General features: G+C 49.6%; 8 protein-coding genes across 8 annotated transcripts; 4 read left to right on the top strand and 4 right to left on the bottom strand.

Moving 5' to 3' along the window:
• Positions 1–632: 632 nt before the first annotated feature.
• BDV27DRAFT_154082 (amino acid permease/ SLC12A domain-containing protein) lies at positions 633–2,344 on the bottom strand (the record flags this gene model as incomplete). The annotated part of the gene is made up of 2 exons (XM_032071905.1): positions 633–658; positions 724–2,344. The coding sequence occupies 2 exons, from the start codon at positions 2,342–2,344 to the stop codon at positions 633–635; spliced, it is 1,647 nt and encodes a 548-aa protein (XP_031931457.1).
• A 1,334-nt stretch (positions 2,345–3,678) lies between these two features.
• On the top strand, positions 3,679–5,126 carry BDV27DRAFT_168120 (uncharacterized protein; the record flags this gene model as incomplete). Its single annotated transcript, XM_032074685.1, has 1 exon — positions 3,679–5,126. The coding sequence occupies one exon, from the start codon at positions 3,679–3,681 to the stop codon at positions 5,038–5,040; it is 1,362 nt and encodes a 453-aa protein (XP_031931456.1). The 3' UTR covers positions 5,041–5,126.
• A 540-nt stretch (positions 5,127–5,666) lies between these two features.
• Positions 5,667–5,996, top strand: BDV27DRAFT_154080 (uncharacterized protein; the record flags this gene model as incomplete). Its single annotated transcript, XM_032071904.1, has 2 exons — positions 5,667–5,842; positions 5,894–5,996. 2 exons carry the CDS (start codon positions 5,667–5,669, stop codon positions 5,994–5,996), a joined length of 279 nt encoding a protein of 92 aa, XP_031931455.1.
• A 123-nt stretch (positions 5,997–6,119) lies between these two features.
• On the top strand, positions 6,120–7,229 carry BDV27DRAFT_142046 (uncharacterized protein; the record flags this gene model as incomplete). The annotated part of the gene is made up of 1 exon (XM_032069903.1): positions 6,120–7,229. The coding sequence occupies one exon, from the start codon at positions 6,120–6,122 to the stop codon at positions 7,227–7,229; it is 1,110 nt and encodes a 369-aa protein (XP_031931454.1).
• A 472-nt stretch (positions 7,230–7,701) lies between these two features.
• BDV27DRAFT_45307 (uncharacterized protein) lies at positions 7,702–9,522 on the top strand. Its single transcript, XM_032076677.1, has one exon. The coding sequence runs from the start codon at positions 7,830–7,832 to the stop codon at positions 9,333–9,335; it is 1,506 nt and encodes a 501-aa protein (XP_031931453.1). The 5' UTR covers positions 7,702–7,829; the 3' UTR covers positions 9,336–9,522.
• Positions 9,523–9,708: 186 nt separating this feature from the next.
• Positions 9,709–11,101, bottom strand: BDV27DRAFT_142044 (CorA family magnesium transporter; the record flags this gene model as incomplete). The annotated part of the gene is made up of 2 exons (XM_032069902.1): positions 9,709–10,828; positions 11,079–11,101. 2 exons carry the CDS (start codon positions 11,099–11,101, stop codon positions 9,709–9,711), a joined length of 1,143 nt encoding a protein of 380 aa, XP_031931452.1.
• Positions 11,102–12,115: 1,014 nt separating this feature from the next.
• Positions 12,116–13,266, bottom strand: BDV27DRAFT_154076 (uncharacterized protein; the record flags this gene model as incomplete). Its single annotated transcript, XM_032071903.1, has 4 exons — positions 12,116–12,285; positions 12,342–12,504; positions 12,680–12,956; positions 13,034–13,266. The coding sequence occupies 4 exons, from the start codon at positions 13,264–13,266 to the stop codon at positions 12,116–12,118; spliced, it is 843 nt and encodes a 280-aa protein (XP_031931451.1).
• A 33-nt stretch (positions 13,267–13,299) lies between these two features.
• BDV27DRAFT_45297 (uncharacterized protein) lies at positions 13,300–14,461 on the bottom strand. The gene is made up of 2 exons (XM_032076676.1): positions 13,686–14,461; positions 13,300–13,539 (listed from the first exon to the last, which is right to left on the bottom strand). The coding sequence occupies exon 1, from the start codon at positions 14,414–14,416 to the stop codon at positions 13,778–13,780; it is 639 nt and encodes a 212-aa protein (XP_031931450.1). The 5' UTR covers positions 14,417–14,461; the 3' UTR covers positions 13,300–13,539; positions 13,686–13,777.
• Positions 14,462–15,235: the final 774 nt, after the last annotated feature.

Below are 15,235 nucleotides of genomic sequence, written 5' to 3'. Positions count from 1 at the left end.
CTTGGTCAGACGCATTCTCTTTACTCTCTTCACTCGATTCTTGGTTATAGATTGCGTCGTACGACAAAAACTTCGTTGTTTTTCCTTTCACAATTTTAATCGATTAAGAAGTGGTAGAACTCTGGGGCCAACTACCCATCGTTTTCTTTCTTACTCACGAGCGTGCAACCGGTGAACCCTTACGGAGTACTCTGTACTATTTGTTCTCATCCAAGTGACAAGGATTGTTGAAATGACCTCTGATCTTCATTCAAATAGATGGATGCAGTACTGGTAATTCCCACTATAGACGAAAATCTGAATCCACACCCAGTCGAGTCTGTAATTGGTTTATAAACCAATTTCTTCGGTAGCATACAGGTCCAAACACGTAAAAGACTAGTTATCACCAATACGTCCAAGGTGGCTGGGTGAGGCCTATCAAACTTTTGCAATATTGAAACATGTGTGGCATGGCAGTGATGAAACTATCAAGAGAGATTGGAGATGCTCAAATGAGTAGGACAGAGGATGTTGAGGTTGAGTGGTCCCAGTTGCTATTAAAGCAAAGATAGCCAAATTGCGATCCATAACAGCTCACGGCAAGACCACATAGGAAGGACAAATAGAACGTGCAGAGGAGCTGCGTCGCATCATGCGATCCAGAACCAGATTCTTTCTACGTCATGTTAGCCGAAGTCAGTCATATACACTTTTGAGGTATTGGCCATAAATTGGACATACCTAGGAAATTGCGAGGCTCCGGTTGCTCCCAGGTGGCCTCCAGCCGGTCGGCCTCCTCCTTCCCTGACCACAGATCGATTTCCTCTATCTTGACGATTGAGGTACCTTTAGCGAACTTGTAGCTGAGATACAGGATTCCAAAGATGGGGATAGCGATGTAGGGCGGAATGAAGGTTTTTGCACTAAAGCGGCCAGGGAAAAAGGCGTCGAATCCGTTCAAAAGTGCCATCAGAGAGGATACTATGACAGCAAAGTATGCCAGATACGGTTGCAATGGCGATTTAAAAGGAAGACTCGACCGAGGAACACCATGATATTTCAACGCCTGGTGAAATCGGAGGTATGTAATCCCAATAGCAGTCCACACAACTAACGTACGGACGGAACTTAGGTTACTGATCCAAAAGAAGACCTCGGCGGAGCTCGAGGACGCATTGAGGTAAACGAGGAGACTCAGTGCGGTGGTGATCGCCACACAGGCATATGGGACGCCGAACTTCTCATATCGAAGGAACCGCGGTGCCTTGCCATCGAGAGCCGTCGAGTAAAGGACCCGCGTCGATGCATAAAAAAAGGAATTGCCGGCTGACACAGCCGAGGAGAGAATGACCGCATTAATGATGGACGGCAGTGCTCGAATCCCGCCGTTTTGAATTGCGATCACGAAAGGGCTGGCTCCTGCGCCCTTCGCACCGGATTTGATAGCATTCAGCAAGCGGCTGTCGCGTGCAGAGACACACATACTAACGAGAAAAATACTCCCAACGTAGAATATTGTGATGCGCCAGAACACGCGACGTACAGCCTTAGGGATATTCCGTCGCGGATTTTCTGTTTCCCCTGCGGCCACCACGACGATCTCGCTTCCACCGTAGCTGAAAATCGCTTGGACAAACACCTTGAGGAAGGCGAGGAAGCGCCCCAGCGCACCGGTCTTGAGATACTCCTCCATGGGGTGGCTCCAATACCGAAATCCGATCCGATCGTGGTTGGGTGCGCCACCGAGGGTGATGATTAACATGAGCAACATCAAGCCTACAATCGTCGTCAGCTTGATCGCCCCCAGGACGAACTCTACCTCGCCGTAGGTCCGGACGGGCAGGCTATTGACCACGACCATGGGGACAAAAAGAATCGTGATCCAGACCGCAGGCGACACGGAATTAGGCCAGTATTCAATAACCATCGCCGCAGCGCTGACTTCAATGGGCACGCCAATGGCGAACTGATACCAATAATTCCAGCCGAGTGCAAAGCCGAGGGCTTCATCCACGAACCTTGCCCCGTAGACAGGGACAGCACCCGGCAGAGGCAGCCAAGTCGCCATCTCTCCCATGCTGTTAATCACGGCATAGAGATCTAAGCCGCTAATGGCAAATGCCAGAGTCATCGACAGTGGTCCTGACAGCGACAGCACCTGGCCCGTGCCGACAAAGAGACCTGTTCCAATAGCCCCTGACAGCGCTAGAAACTGAACATGGCGAGATTTCAGGCGGCGTTGCAAGGTTCCGACATTCTTCTGTTCCGGAGTGGGCTTTGCTGACTCCAGTATGTCCCCATCTTGTTTTTCAACCTGAACAACCGCCTCAATCTCGGGATCGCCTTTGTTCGGTGGAAGCATTGCATATGATCTCGAAATACGAACACTTCAAGTACAACCAGTGACTTGCACTTTTGCAAGGGCAGGTGGAGTGACAATCGACAGGCATCATCCACTGATCGGATTGGATCTGAAGTGCATGCAAGTCCAGGAAATTGCGGGGTAAAAGACAAGGATAACTCCAAGTCATGCATTGCATAAGACCGAGTAACAAAGACTATTAGTAGCATAAATATGCACTGCACCCCTTACATCGGGCAGTGATTATCTCGGCTCGTATCGCATTGCTTCGGTTAGGGCTCATTTCTTTGATTGCCCTTCACAACGCCTCATGTTTGTTAGTCATTCAACTCCCAGTGTCCAGAGAACCTAGTCAACAATCCTGCTCAGTTCATTCCTGAGAGCCGTCCCTGTTAGACTTTTAGAGTAGTAACAAGCGTTAGCTCACGGGTCAAATTACGGGAACTTCTCAGAGAACAAGACTGTTCAGCATGTCCGTGCCTGGCTGGGGAGCCTTCACTTCCGACTTCCGCAAGGTGCATTTTCCGAGCGATCAGGTATAGTATCGATCGCTAGATTGATCCAAGCATAGCTTGGACAATGTCTGCTCAGGTGCTGGGCAATGGTACAAATCTTGGCTTTATTGATAGGGTTGAGCTATGAGCAAGCAACAGTAATACCGAAGATGCTCCGAGCAAGATAAATCTGAAACCAGGGGAGACGGAAAAGATTTCAAATTGAGACAGAGGATGATCTCCACAATTTCCCCCTTTTTCTGTTTCATGTCTGTTGATTGGAGCCTGCTTACTCTCTCGAAGCTCAATCCATCGGTACTAAGGTTCTCCTATGCTATGTCCCGTTGCCCCGAAAGTTCCTTTGAGCCTGGCCAAAACTCGTGGTTTAGGTTCAGATCCGCAACGAGGCTTTTACACTCGATCCCTAAGCAGACTTACATGACTGGAAGAGGCAGTGTAGTGGACCCAGTCATGGCTTCAGAGAGCAATAGACATCACATCACATCACCGGGGCTATTTCACTCCCACTCGATTACCGTGACCCTGATGCCTTAGCTCAGACGCCGTTCGATTATTGCTCCTCCTTGGCCAAGACGCTTGAACAGATAGATCCGGCCTCGGGTACTGCGGTTGAGGAGCACGGTAGGACATGCTGTCTTGAAATGTCTCAAACTAATGTTGGTCCCTGAAGCAGGTGATCGACCACCGCCATTGCTGCTTCAAGTGATTCTTGGCACTCTAAGGATCCTGCGTTTCGAACTACCGGGATAAGTATAAATAAATGGGGACCTGGCGCCTACACGAAGGCAATAAGCCATTATCTCCTTCTATTCGAACACCATGGCGTCCAAGAAACAGATCATTCCGATACTTCTTTTGTCGGCAATTCAGGCTTCTGCAGCCCCGGCCCCGCAAGCGAGTTCTGGTGCTCAGCCAACATCATTCACGGCTAATCCCAATGTTGGCCCCGGAGGAACTAGCTACAAGGACTCCGATCATTTCCGGCTCTACTCGTCGGATCAGAGCAATGCAGACGCGGTTTTAACCATTCTTGAAGCTGCCTATAGCTGCTATGTCGGTGACCTCGGGTGGACGACTTCGGGAATCCCATATAACGCGGAACCCAACACCGTGACAACACTGTGGAAGGAAAATGTTTACGAAGTGAATGATCTGGGCGGTGCCGCAGGCGTGCAGAAGTCTGACCCTAACACCGGTCTCAGCTGGCTGGAGGTGATTCCATCTTCACTCACGGATCCGAGAGTCACCGTCCATGAGTATGGTCATGCCCTCACCTATCACAGTCGGAACTGGGTGGACCAGACCGCGACAGGTGCATGGTGGGAAACAGTCGCCAATTGGGTAGCCGATACATTTAACACCTCTCCACTATGTGCCAAGGCAAGGTCCAACTACAACCAACCGACGGGCGAGAGTATGATCGAGCTCAACAAAGTGATCGGAGACTCATTTCAGGTCATTGTGGATGGCTCGACGGGGAGTGGCAACTACTACCAGGCGTGGCCATTCTTGACCTATTTGACCAACAACCCGGACAACTATGCGGGTCTGGGCAGCGATGCTGTTCGCCAGCTGTTCGAACAATATGAGAAGGGCAGCAATGAAACTCCTCTCCATACCCTTGCACGCGTTTCGACGGCCGCATCTGTCCAGGAAATCGTCGGTCGCTACTGGGCTCGCATGGCCTATGTGGATATCGGCCACGCAATTGCTCAGAACGCATTCCTCAACCAGAGGAGCGGCCTCAACTATGCGAATGTGGACTCCCAAGGCGACGGTGCCTATGTGGTCAAGTCTTCTCGCAAGCCACAGTACATGGGTGCCAACATCATCCCCCTCAGCAACACTGGAGCCGGCAACGTTCAAGTTATTATTACATCTAACGGAGTATTCTCTGCAACGCTTGCTATCCGCAACACCAACACGGGCACTGTTCGGTATGTCTCGCTCGAGAATGGGTCAGGCTCGGCTACCATTACGAGCAATGAAGAAGCCAGTGTCGTGATTGCCAATACCCCCAAGACACTCTACCAGTATAATGCCTTCAAGCTCACTGAGGAGGTTCAGCTAGGGCTGGACTACACCATCAAGATCTCCGGAGCCACTGTGCAAGGCACCTCGGAATCCTCATCGACAAGAGGGTCAACAGGATACCAAGGCTTGCCTTCCTTCTTCGGTTAATCTTACTTGTACTCATATCCACAAATTTGGGCGTCCGATGGCAGTGTCCATGTTCGCGGCTGCCTCCTTTAATGAACCATTTGTATTCCACAGAATATGGAAGGTACAATCCATCTACGAAGGCCCTATATTAAATACAATTCGTTTAAGGCATCGTAGTCACTATGCTTCCCAGCTTTCTCCCTTTACGTGCAAAAGATTACATCATAACGCTCGTAAGTTGTATGCCCATGGAATACTCAATTGAAAGAATTAACCCAAAATAGCAACGCAAATTCGAAATCAAACTAGCTATGTAAGTCGGACAAACCCCATCGTCTCTGCATGTTGTCTTATATATCGGAGGTGTTTCTATCTGAGGGAAGAGTACTCTTGCGGGTGCTCGGTACGAGGCCCGTTTATTCAATGTCGACGAAGACGGGACGAACAGCAAATGCGCTCACCTTGGTGCGCCGCAACCCCGGGCCGTGGGCAACTATTGCCCCAACCACCTAGTTGGACGGGTGGCCACAGTGACCTATGATCACGAGGATGGCTGCCCGTGGCAGCCAGTTAGAGCCCTCGGTGGAGGGGGAGGAGGGGCCAATATACAGCCGCAAGAGGGGCAGCAGGGACAGGAATAGGGGATGGAGCAGGAGCAAGAAGAGGAGGAAGAGCAGGAGGAAGAAGAGGAGGAAGAAGAGGAGGAAGAAGAGGAGGAAGAAGAGGAGGAAGAAGAGGAGGAAGAAGAGGGGGAAGAAGAGGGGGAGGGGGGAAACGATGCGGGGGATGAGGATGATGAGAGTGATGATGAGTTAAGATAGTAATTATTAAGTACAAATCACTGTCCAGGAATTTGACACAAGGGTCAAAGTGCCCCATTTTTAATAGACAGCTTGTCCTTTACCATAATCCCCCTTTCATTCAACCAAGGAACCACCTCCTACCGGCCACCGTCCCAGGATCGTGCCTTGTAGACGTATTTGTGATGCTAACACTGGAGAGAGGAGCCGGGACAACTTCAGGAGAGAGGGAGGACAGTATTTTGTTTATTTTATCATGCATCTGGTTCATGATATCAAATCCACTCGAATACCAACATGGCTTCAGGCAGAGCATTTCGGTGCCAGAGGCCGTACAGAGAAACCCTTGATTTCCAGCTCAGTTCAGATGTGAGATTATACAACGCTCCGCCGGACAAGAAATCAAGAATCAATTGGAAGTATACACCTCTGATTGATCAGCTTCCACTCGAAATCCTCCACTTGATCTTTCTCAATCTTGATCTACCCAGTCTAGGGATGTTACGTCGGGTGAGTAGGAGAGGAAGGCGTTTAGTCGAATCGCTTCCTGCCTACTCCTTATTGAGGGCTTTGGCCTCCGATACGCTACGGGTCATGGATATTATCAAGTGCTCTTCATATTTCCCAATCGGTTGGCTTTTTACTGAGTTCTGCTATCCCTGGTGCCGGACATGTACTGATTTCGGGCCTCTTCTTTATTTCCCAACACTGACCCGTTCCTGTTATAAATGCAATTTTCTCCGACCCGACTACCAAGTCGAACCCATGCGTGATGTCTGTTTCCGGTTTGGAGTAACTCAAAAAGATCTTCGTCAATCATCGCTCCCAATTATTCACCCCATTGAACGGCATCGACCCCGCTTAGTGGATGTTACTCAGGCAAAGGCCTTGGGTATAGAGCTCCATGGGGGTGAAAAGGAAATGGAGCGGGCATACCAGACTCGTCTGAAGGAGCGTGAAAGAGATTATCAGCGTCGGGTCCAGCAATGGGAAAAACACAGGCGTCAAGGAACCCACACTGGTGGGCGTCCCCGGCGCCGGTTGAGGCCTACATCACTGGACGAGGACGAGGCCAGTGAGGAGCCTTCATGGAGAATCCAGGCGACAGCGACATTTCCATACTGGGACGTCCGGACCCAAATCTTGGAGCCAGGCACCTACTGCAGGGCTTGCACATATCACTGGGAGGAGGGAAATGCGAGTGACTGGAGACGCATGGAAACCATTTGGCATCCACATCCTCCTAGCAGAGAGGCCTATTACCGAGCATTCTTAGAGGCTGATTTACCTCGGCATTTTCTCAACTGTGTAGCAGTGAAGGAGAATTATAACTTTCGAGTCAGACCTCCGAGCGATATTTTTTTTAGGAGGTATGGGACTGACTTTATTGTTGGACCCAAAAAATAATACTGATGTCTAATAGCAATTACGGATTTTGAAGTGTTTGCGTGGGAGACCTTAGGGTCCCATCATAGTATTAGTCTAGTCACTGAATGAAGCATCATATTGATGAGAAAAAAGATAGATAGGGGGTTGTGAAAGGGCAGCTGAATGGAATAATGTGCGTAGAAGTGCAGTCTAACGTACTAGATGCTTGTCGTTGATCACTGTGATACCATTAGAATCATCATATACATACATACTAGAAGGAAGCGCAACTCAGAACCTCCTCCATATAGCCTACTCCGACCTATCTTCATTCCCTCTTGGGATCAAAGCAGTCGGAAATTTCCCAGAGACCTTTCAGTGACACGCAGTGATTTCCTCTCCATCGGTTTAGACCTTCTACCTTCGCTTCCCACTTCATGAGATCGACTCAGACTGACATTAACCAGACGGCTCTCTTGGCATTAAATATGACCCACAGCGGGACTTCCTAGTCGTCAGTTCGCTGAACAACCTTTCACTACCAGGATGTGACCAGCGGCCTGCATCTCGTAAGAGTACGTGGCCTGATTGCTGGCTTCTAGAGCCCTTGGTACATTAACCAAAGATTCACCCACCACTATGACAGCCACTCCTCAAAGTTACGCGACCTTCTCTATAGAATCAGGATGTTTATGCTTCGGCGAACTACACAACATATGGTCCGGTAGCTTGGTGCCTATCCAAGAGTTTCCTACCACTCAGCCTGACCGGTCTGGGACCGTGACAGCACATCATCTGGAATTTAACATTCCTGCGCGAAACGGACGGTGGCAAGCCTTCCATCTGATTGACATTGAGACCAAAATGGTTTCGGGTTGGTTTCTATCTCACTCTGACGTTGACCCCGACCGGGAGATTGCGCGGATCCTTCGCGTTTCGGGTTCTCCTTACGAACCCGACTGTGGCAGTACCATGAACAATGAAAAGACCAACGCGGCGGGTGTGCTAGTGATCAATCGGTATGACTGGGGCTACTACGATGCTCGCGGTCAGGATGAGGTCAATGAACAGTCGGACGGGCCATATCTAGAGTGTAGAAGTGTGGACGTCGAGGCCTCTGAAGCAGTCGGTGTTGTGGACTACGCCAAAGCGAAGAGCCAAGTTGCAGCTTGGAAGGTACAATCGCCGGATGGACGGCGCGGATGCGAAGCTGGAGTGTGGATGCGAATTCCAATGGCCGAGTACAAGTTCGGCCGATTTGGTTTCAACGACGACCGCGTTGCTCATTCCTTTCTTTTCTTCTCCGGTAGCACCGATTTCACTCAAACATCGTTTGTCGGGCACAGTCGCGCTCTACGGAAGCCAGAGACAGATGTAGAACGGTTTGAGCGGCGGCTTCGGGAGGGCTTTGACTTCTCGGGGTTACAGTTATTGCAGATGCATTCCGCGCCTCCGGACAACGCCGACATGATTTCTCTTTGCCCGCCACCCCCACCAGAGTCCGCTTGCCTTGGACCATATCCCCCGGGAGCGCACATCTTTCGGGCGCAGGAACTTGACGCGTTACGACTTCACCCATTTATGCCACATGTGCCTCCAGAGATAGCGACCAGTCAAGGCGTCTGTATCGAGACCAGCGCGAATCAAACCCGGCAACTTGCAGTTTTTGTCGACCCTTGGAAGGATCGCGTGGTTGACCTGATCAATGAGCTTATCCTCAGCTATCTGGAGCGACTTGTCTTTCCCTCTGTATCGTTCAGGACGCCTTCGCTGATCGCCGATGCTCTGTTCGGAAAGCCCACAGCGGGAAAGTTACTGAATATCTATTGCCACTGCTGCTTAACACAATCGGGTGCAGAGCCAATTCCTAACTTCGATGCGGACTATATGAGTCGCAAGGTCAAGCATTTCCTAGAGTCTCGTGTCGCCGGTCAGTTTGTGACCATTGAAGAGGAATCTGTCAGGGGCATTGCTCGAGTCGTCGCGTTCCTGGTTTCGGAGGTCCTCGAGATGTCTAGTAATGCCGCACTTTGTAGCCAGCGTTATGGCATCGTACCCGCTGACATCCGCATCACTGTCTACAGCGACCCAGAGCTGTATGATGTCTTCCAATATTCCACTGTCCTGTGGAAGGGGCGCGAGTGAAATCCCTCTCATTCTGTCCAGACATGACTATTAGATTATTGTTGCCTACAACCTTTGTGGATAGTCTAGAAGTTAAACCGTTAACACTTTGACCTCGGAGGTTGAGGGATGACACAACAAACCCTCCCACTTCATGATTAGTGCGGTGATCCAGAATCCTCTCGAATAGTCTAAAGGAAGCTCAAGACGTAACTTGAACCTGCGATGTGTAGATTGTGCCCAAGCAGTATGCCGCTCAATATACACCTTGAGACCCCAAAATCATTGGCGTATTGAAGTTGTTTCTCTCAAACGCCCATTTTTCCGGCATGCTGTCCTTGTCCTTGGAAACCCCGAGTTGTGTATGGCACGGTGGCGGCCAAAGATCGTCGCTCTATAGATGCATCTTCTGAATCCTCCGCAGCTGCCGGAAGCCATATCGCGAAAGGAAGGCGATGGCGACCAGACAGGATGAAACCAGCACGGCAAAGGCCGTGCCGCTCTCTTCGAAGTAGTTGACGACATTCATGCCATACCAGCCCGCTACAAGCGTTGCCGCGGCCATTCCTAACATCAGGATCTCGATTTTGGCTTCCAGCACCATGATCTGGTTGCGTCGCACATCCAGGATCGACTGTATACTTTCTTCCGTCTGTTGAATCGTTCCCATCAGGCTCGCCGCTTCCTGGACGACCGCATCGCTCGCCTTGTAGTACGCTTCCAGCAAGTATTCCACATCCTGATGGTCCTCCATATGGTGAGGCTTCCCGGCTTGTTTGTCGCTAAGGTACATCGCAGCCATATCCTCATCAGTATTCAATACGTCTTGAACCGCACTGCGGACCTGCCGCGCGCGCTTTTCGGTCGCCGCGAGTTTTCGCACCAGCTCTAATAATGTTCGTAAATTGGAATGAATCTCGCATTCCTCCTTGTCCACCATGCGTAGGGTCTGCATGACTTGATCCTTGGTTAGCACATACTCCGCTTCGAGAGTGGAGGTGACCGCCGCCAGCGCCGCCTCGAGAACGCGCAGTTCGTAGGGCAAGCCCACCGACACTCCCAAGCCGGGGTCGCCGCGTAGTTTCGACTCCAGATCACGGAGGAAGACGCGTGAGATCGTATCGGACTCTTGAGGAGATGTTTCGTCCAGGTGAAAGACCAGCATCTGGTCGGCTTGCACCAGCAGCCGCAGATTGAACATATGGATCAGCAGGGTGGATTCCCGGATAAGGATATGTGGGAATCCATCGGATGGCACATCAAGCGTGCGCAGATCGCGTGCGCTTAGACCATATTTGTTAACAATGTCGAGCTTCGTCAGCTTGCTGAAGGGCATCGCCACGCCATGGCCATTGTAGCGCGTGTATCGCATGTTCGTATTGCCGCTCAGCGGTGTTCGCGAGAAGCTGAGGGATAAATCAAACAATCGTTGAGTTGGAGGTACATTTTTGTGGTTTGAATCGGACTCAGTGTGGATGAGTCGGAACGGGTGGATTGTCCGGAAGCTTAGATTCCTATGGTCGTGTGGACTTGGGCGGGGACTGGGTTGGTGCCATACTCGGGCTGGGCTCCGAGTCTCTGGTACTATGGATAATTGAAAGACTTTCGTGACTACTCTTCTGATCGGAGAAGAACAACTGGAAGAAATCAGCATCGCGTAGGTATCCTGTGCGTGAACGGGACCTTAATCCGTGGTTAAAGTGAGAGTGGGAGTGAGAAATTGTTATAGTCCGAGTCAAAAGTAAAAGTAAACAACATATTCACGTGACACCGGTTGACACCGGCATCACGAGGATCCAATCATATCTGCGGACCTACGGTTGTTTATTTAAATTCCGGAGAATTTACCCCAAAAAAAAAAAAAAAAAAAAAGTAAAAGTAATAATTAATTAATTAATTTAGGTCTCTATAGACAAAGGAAACTTTTTCATAATTATGAAGACGAACGTTGCTACAAAGTTCGCGCTATTTCCCTGGACTTAAGTTTTGTTCCAACTTCAAGGATTTCGAGATATATATTTTACAACATCCAAGTGTCTTCACGTGAGGTATGGTCATGGTTAAGGCCCCACCCTAGCATTCTAAATTGTTCGATATGATTAACAGTGGAATAATACGATAGGGAGAGGACAATAGCAAAGAAAGGACTATTACTAACACGTCGACAGTAATTACTTGACCTCTCAATACCCGAATATCTAGGTCAACTATATTATAGACTAGCCACCGAGATAGATCTCGGCCCAGTCATCTTTCACCTCCATCGGAAAATTCTGCCGCAACCGGCTCGGAAAGATATTTGTATAGATCGTAGATACAATATCATTCTCTGTTGTACTACTAAGACTTGTAAAAAGACCGAGGATAGAGAGTATTATAGATATACTGTTATGATTGGCGATACTTAGTACTGCTATATCTTGTCTAATCACTAGTATACTACCGGTAAAGGTAATAAAAATCTGATATATTACAGAATAACCGTTATGGTCGTGCTTACTCCGGAAGTAAATTATTAGTTCGGAACCGAGAAGTATCAAGAAGAGTTCAAAGAAAAGATATATATTATTAAAGTATTTCCTTTGGTAAATATAGATTCTGAACAAGGATATTCAGAAGTAAGATTCTATATTATAAATCTAATTTATATATCCTCTGTTTAAGACGCTGAGATTATACACCATCATACAAAAGTTAAGAAAATAGAGGTCCTATACAGTATAGCCCAGATTGAGGACTGCAGAGAGGATATATGTACCGAGTACAATTCGCTGTTTTAGTAGATCATACCGGATAAATTGCTAAGAGATAAAGAATTGTTCCCAGGCAATAAAAACAAAGGAGAGATAAAAATCGATAATCAGTATAGCAATAAATGTCGCAGACTTATATTGGGCCTGTCTGTAGACCGTGAGGCTGAAGGGAAGTAGAAGAAGGATAAATATGGCCATTAAGAGAAGTGCACCAACGACTATAACCAGATAAACAGTTAATATAACAGGAGCGGCGGGAAAAGACATTACATACCGTCGAACTCGTGGATATAATATTGAATCGAATGAGTCCAGGTACAACCAGGGCTATTCGGTGTATAGAGGCCCAGTTTTCTCGCTTTGAGTTTATAAAGCTTGAAAGCGATCGCAAGGGGCAGAAAGATAACAGGGAAGATAATAGCGAACACGCCATATGCCTACCGCTATATAGTTATATTTAAGAAGGATTGGGCGGCCAACAGACCGGTGAACACAGTATAGATAAAAGATACACTCGAGAAAGCAAAGGCAAATACCCGATTACAGAGCCCGGACATGTCGGCGATAAAAATATCAAGAATCAGATAGATAGCATTGTAACCAATCTAGTACAGTCCACACCCGGCGGCATAACCACAAGGCCCGTGGCAGGACACCAAGATAATAATCCCCAGCAGGAACAAGCCCGTAAAGACCAGCATACCCTCTACTCAGCCCCAGATATTTCAGGATCTTGGCAATAGATAGCTTCCCCACTCCCCCGACCACTGTCGCTAAGATAGCCGCAGTCGAAGTTTCCGGAGCAGTCTTGAAATTTGCATATGCGTTCACGAGTACATTGGTGCCGATCGAAGAATGAAACACCAACATGAAAAAGGATACCCAGATCCTAGGAGACATCCCGGGCCGTTAGCTATTAACTTTTCATGCAGCCCCAATGATCATGAGAAGAGGGAGATAGTGTACCAGGCATAGATCGCCCACAGAGCATTTTTACTCCAGACAAGAGCTGCAGCTTCGCCCTTCTCGACTCCAGCCGCTCCATTCTTCTCAATCTTATTGATCCTTTGTGGAACTTCTTTTTCATGTGACGCTGAACGACTGGGCTTTTCAGGATCTGGTACAGTTGTCGTGTGCACTTGCTCCAGTACTGGATCGACAGCTAGTCGAGTAGAATTGAGCGAAGTAGCACCCACCATGGCACAATTCTGAAGCTCGACCTTTATAATTTCCCTGACTCGCACGTGAGACAGGGTCCCACTACATATTAGACGACACTAGCTATTATGAACCACCGAATTTGGCGCCATACGGTACTAGCCCATGTAAGGTGCCCTGCCAGACACCCATGGCATCAGTGACTCGTCCCACATAGGAAAACCACGATTTGGAATACTTCGATCGAATCCTGCGCTTTTCAGTCTTTCGATGGCGGTAGTGTGGTAGTCGTCTTGCACCATAACCATGGGGCCCTATAGGCATAGGAACATGGTTAGCAGGAACATTGGAAAGTCAGCCCGCACTCCGCTATCAGTATTGCCTGGCTATAACCAAATCAACCAAGATCATATCATTACACGGATGGATGCATATCTGTCCGCCAGCAGAGTGTACGTACCTTATGAGCGGATGGACATCCCTTTGGCTCGAATTCATTGCTTCTTTAGCCGAAAGGAAGGATGTATAGCACTAATTTGGCGAGAGATTCCCTCACTCAGGGCGGCCGCTACCATATACAAGAAACCGTTCATTGTTATGGGCCCTGGTCGCATTTTCACTCAGGATCATCATCTCAGGATAATTGGCTGGTAAAGGATGCCGAAGACGTTGCAACTCTGCTTTTTTCCGGCTTTTCTCTCGAGCCCTTTCTAGCTTCCTCATCTCTTTGTCGTCCTTTTTCTGCTCTTTGGTGGCTTCTTTGAGCGCACGACTGTAGCGGTCCGGATACCGCTGCGCGGCCACTTGCAAGGTCTCCAGGTATAGCTTCTTGCCAGAAAAGCTTTGGCGATGAAGTTTAAGAAGCGGTTCAAAGTCGCCGTGGCAGTCAGCGATCATTTTGCCATACTTTGCACCATCGCTTGTATTCCATACGGCGGCATGTAGCAATGCGAGGGTGGGGGGTGCGACGCTCATGGCTATCTCCACCATACGACTGTTGCCCTCTTTACCACTCACGGCCGTGATCTCACCGTCCAATTCCACATAGGATCGCCGCGTGATCATTGCCCGCGTGTACTCCGACACGAACGTCTTTAGATTCGGGATCCGCCTGAGGTATGGGATACACTTTTGCACGTAGCAGCGCGCGGCGGCGTTGGATTGGACATCTGCTTCCAAGCGCGCAATCATTACTGGCGAAGAATCTGCGATTGGCGGTATTTCGCTGGCGCTGACATTGATAATATCCTTTATTCTGGGTTCGTATTCGCTTTCCTCATCGGCCTGTCTGACATGACCGTGGGCGCGCAATAGATCGGCGATGCGTCGGTGCTCCGCCGCTTCCAATTCACTGCAAGGCGCACTAGGCTGATTCGCGAGCGATCCATGACCTAGCTCCCATAAGGCGATAAACTTCATCCAACGAGCGCGGCGGTCAAACACCAGGGGATAGGTTGCTAGGACATCGTAGGCGTCTTGGTACTGCCCTAAACCAACATGGCACTCAGCCAGTTTACCGCCGTCTTCTATGGAAAACGCCAGGCATTGCAGGTCCTTCAGCGCACTGAAATGCTTTCGCGCCGTGGCGTAGTCTCCCACGGCGAAATAGGCGTGGGCCGCCATTGCCTGAAGCTCAGCACTGTCCTTCCAGGCGCGTGCATAGAGTGACGCAAGAATACCTGCATCGATGGGCAAGCCCGCATCCATCCACGCCTGTCCCACGTCCAGGGCTTTTTGCTCATCTGGGTGGCGTGCTCGCGGGGCCGCACCAGGCATTCCGAGTTCCACGAGCAGGGCGGGATTTGCACCCAAGTCCATCGCGGCCGCGAGACAGTCTCGCATTGCGCTGTAATCTCGGTAGTAGGCACTGATTCGCGCGCCGGCTACAAGGTGCTCCGCGCAGCCTGCGTCGTCGGGGACCGGCGTCGTCAAGGTGCGAAATTGTGCCAACATGGCTCCATGGGAATCCAACGTCTTTAAAAGATCCTCGAGACGCTCGCGGCGCACCTC

The sequence above is a fragment of the Aspergillus caelatus genome, assembly GCF_009193585.1.
Source record: "Aspergillus caelatus strain CBS 763.97 unplaced genomic scaffold BDV27scaffold_23, whole genome shotgun sequence".
In the NCBI taxonomy this organism is placed as follows: Eukaryota; Fungi; Ascomycota; class Eurotiomycetes; order Eurotiales; family Aspergillaceae; genus Aspergillus; species Aspergillus caelatus.
The sequence above is the reverse complement of the archived record's forward strand: the minus strand, read 5'-3'. Positions and strand labels throughout refer to the sequence as shown.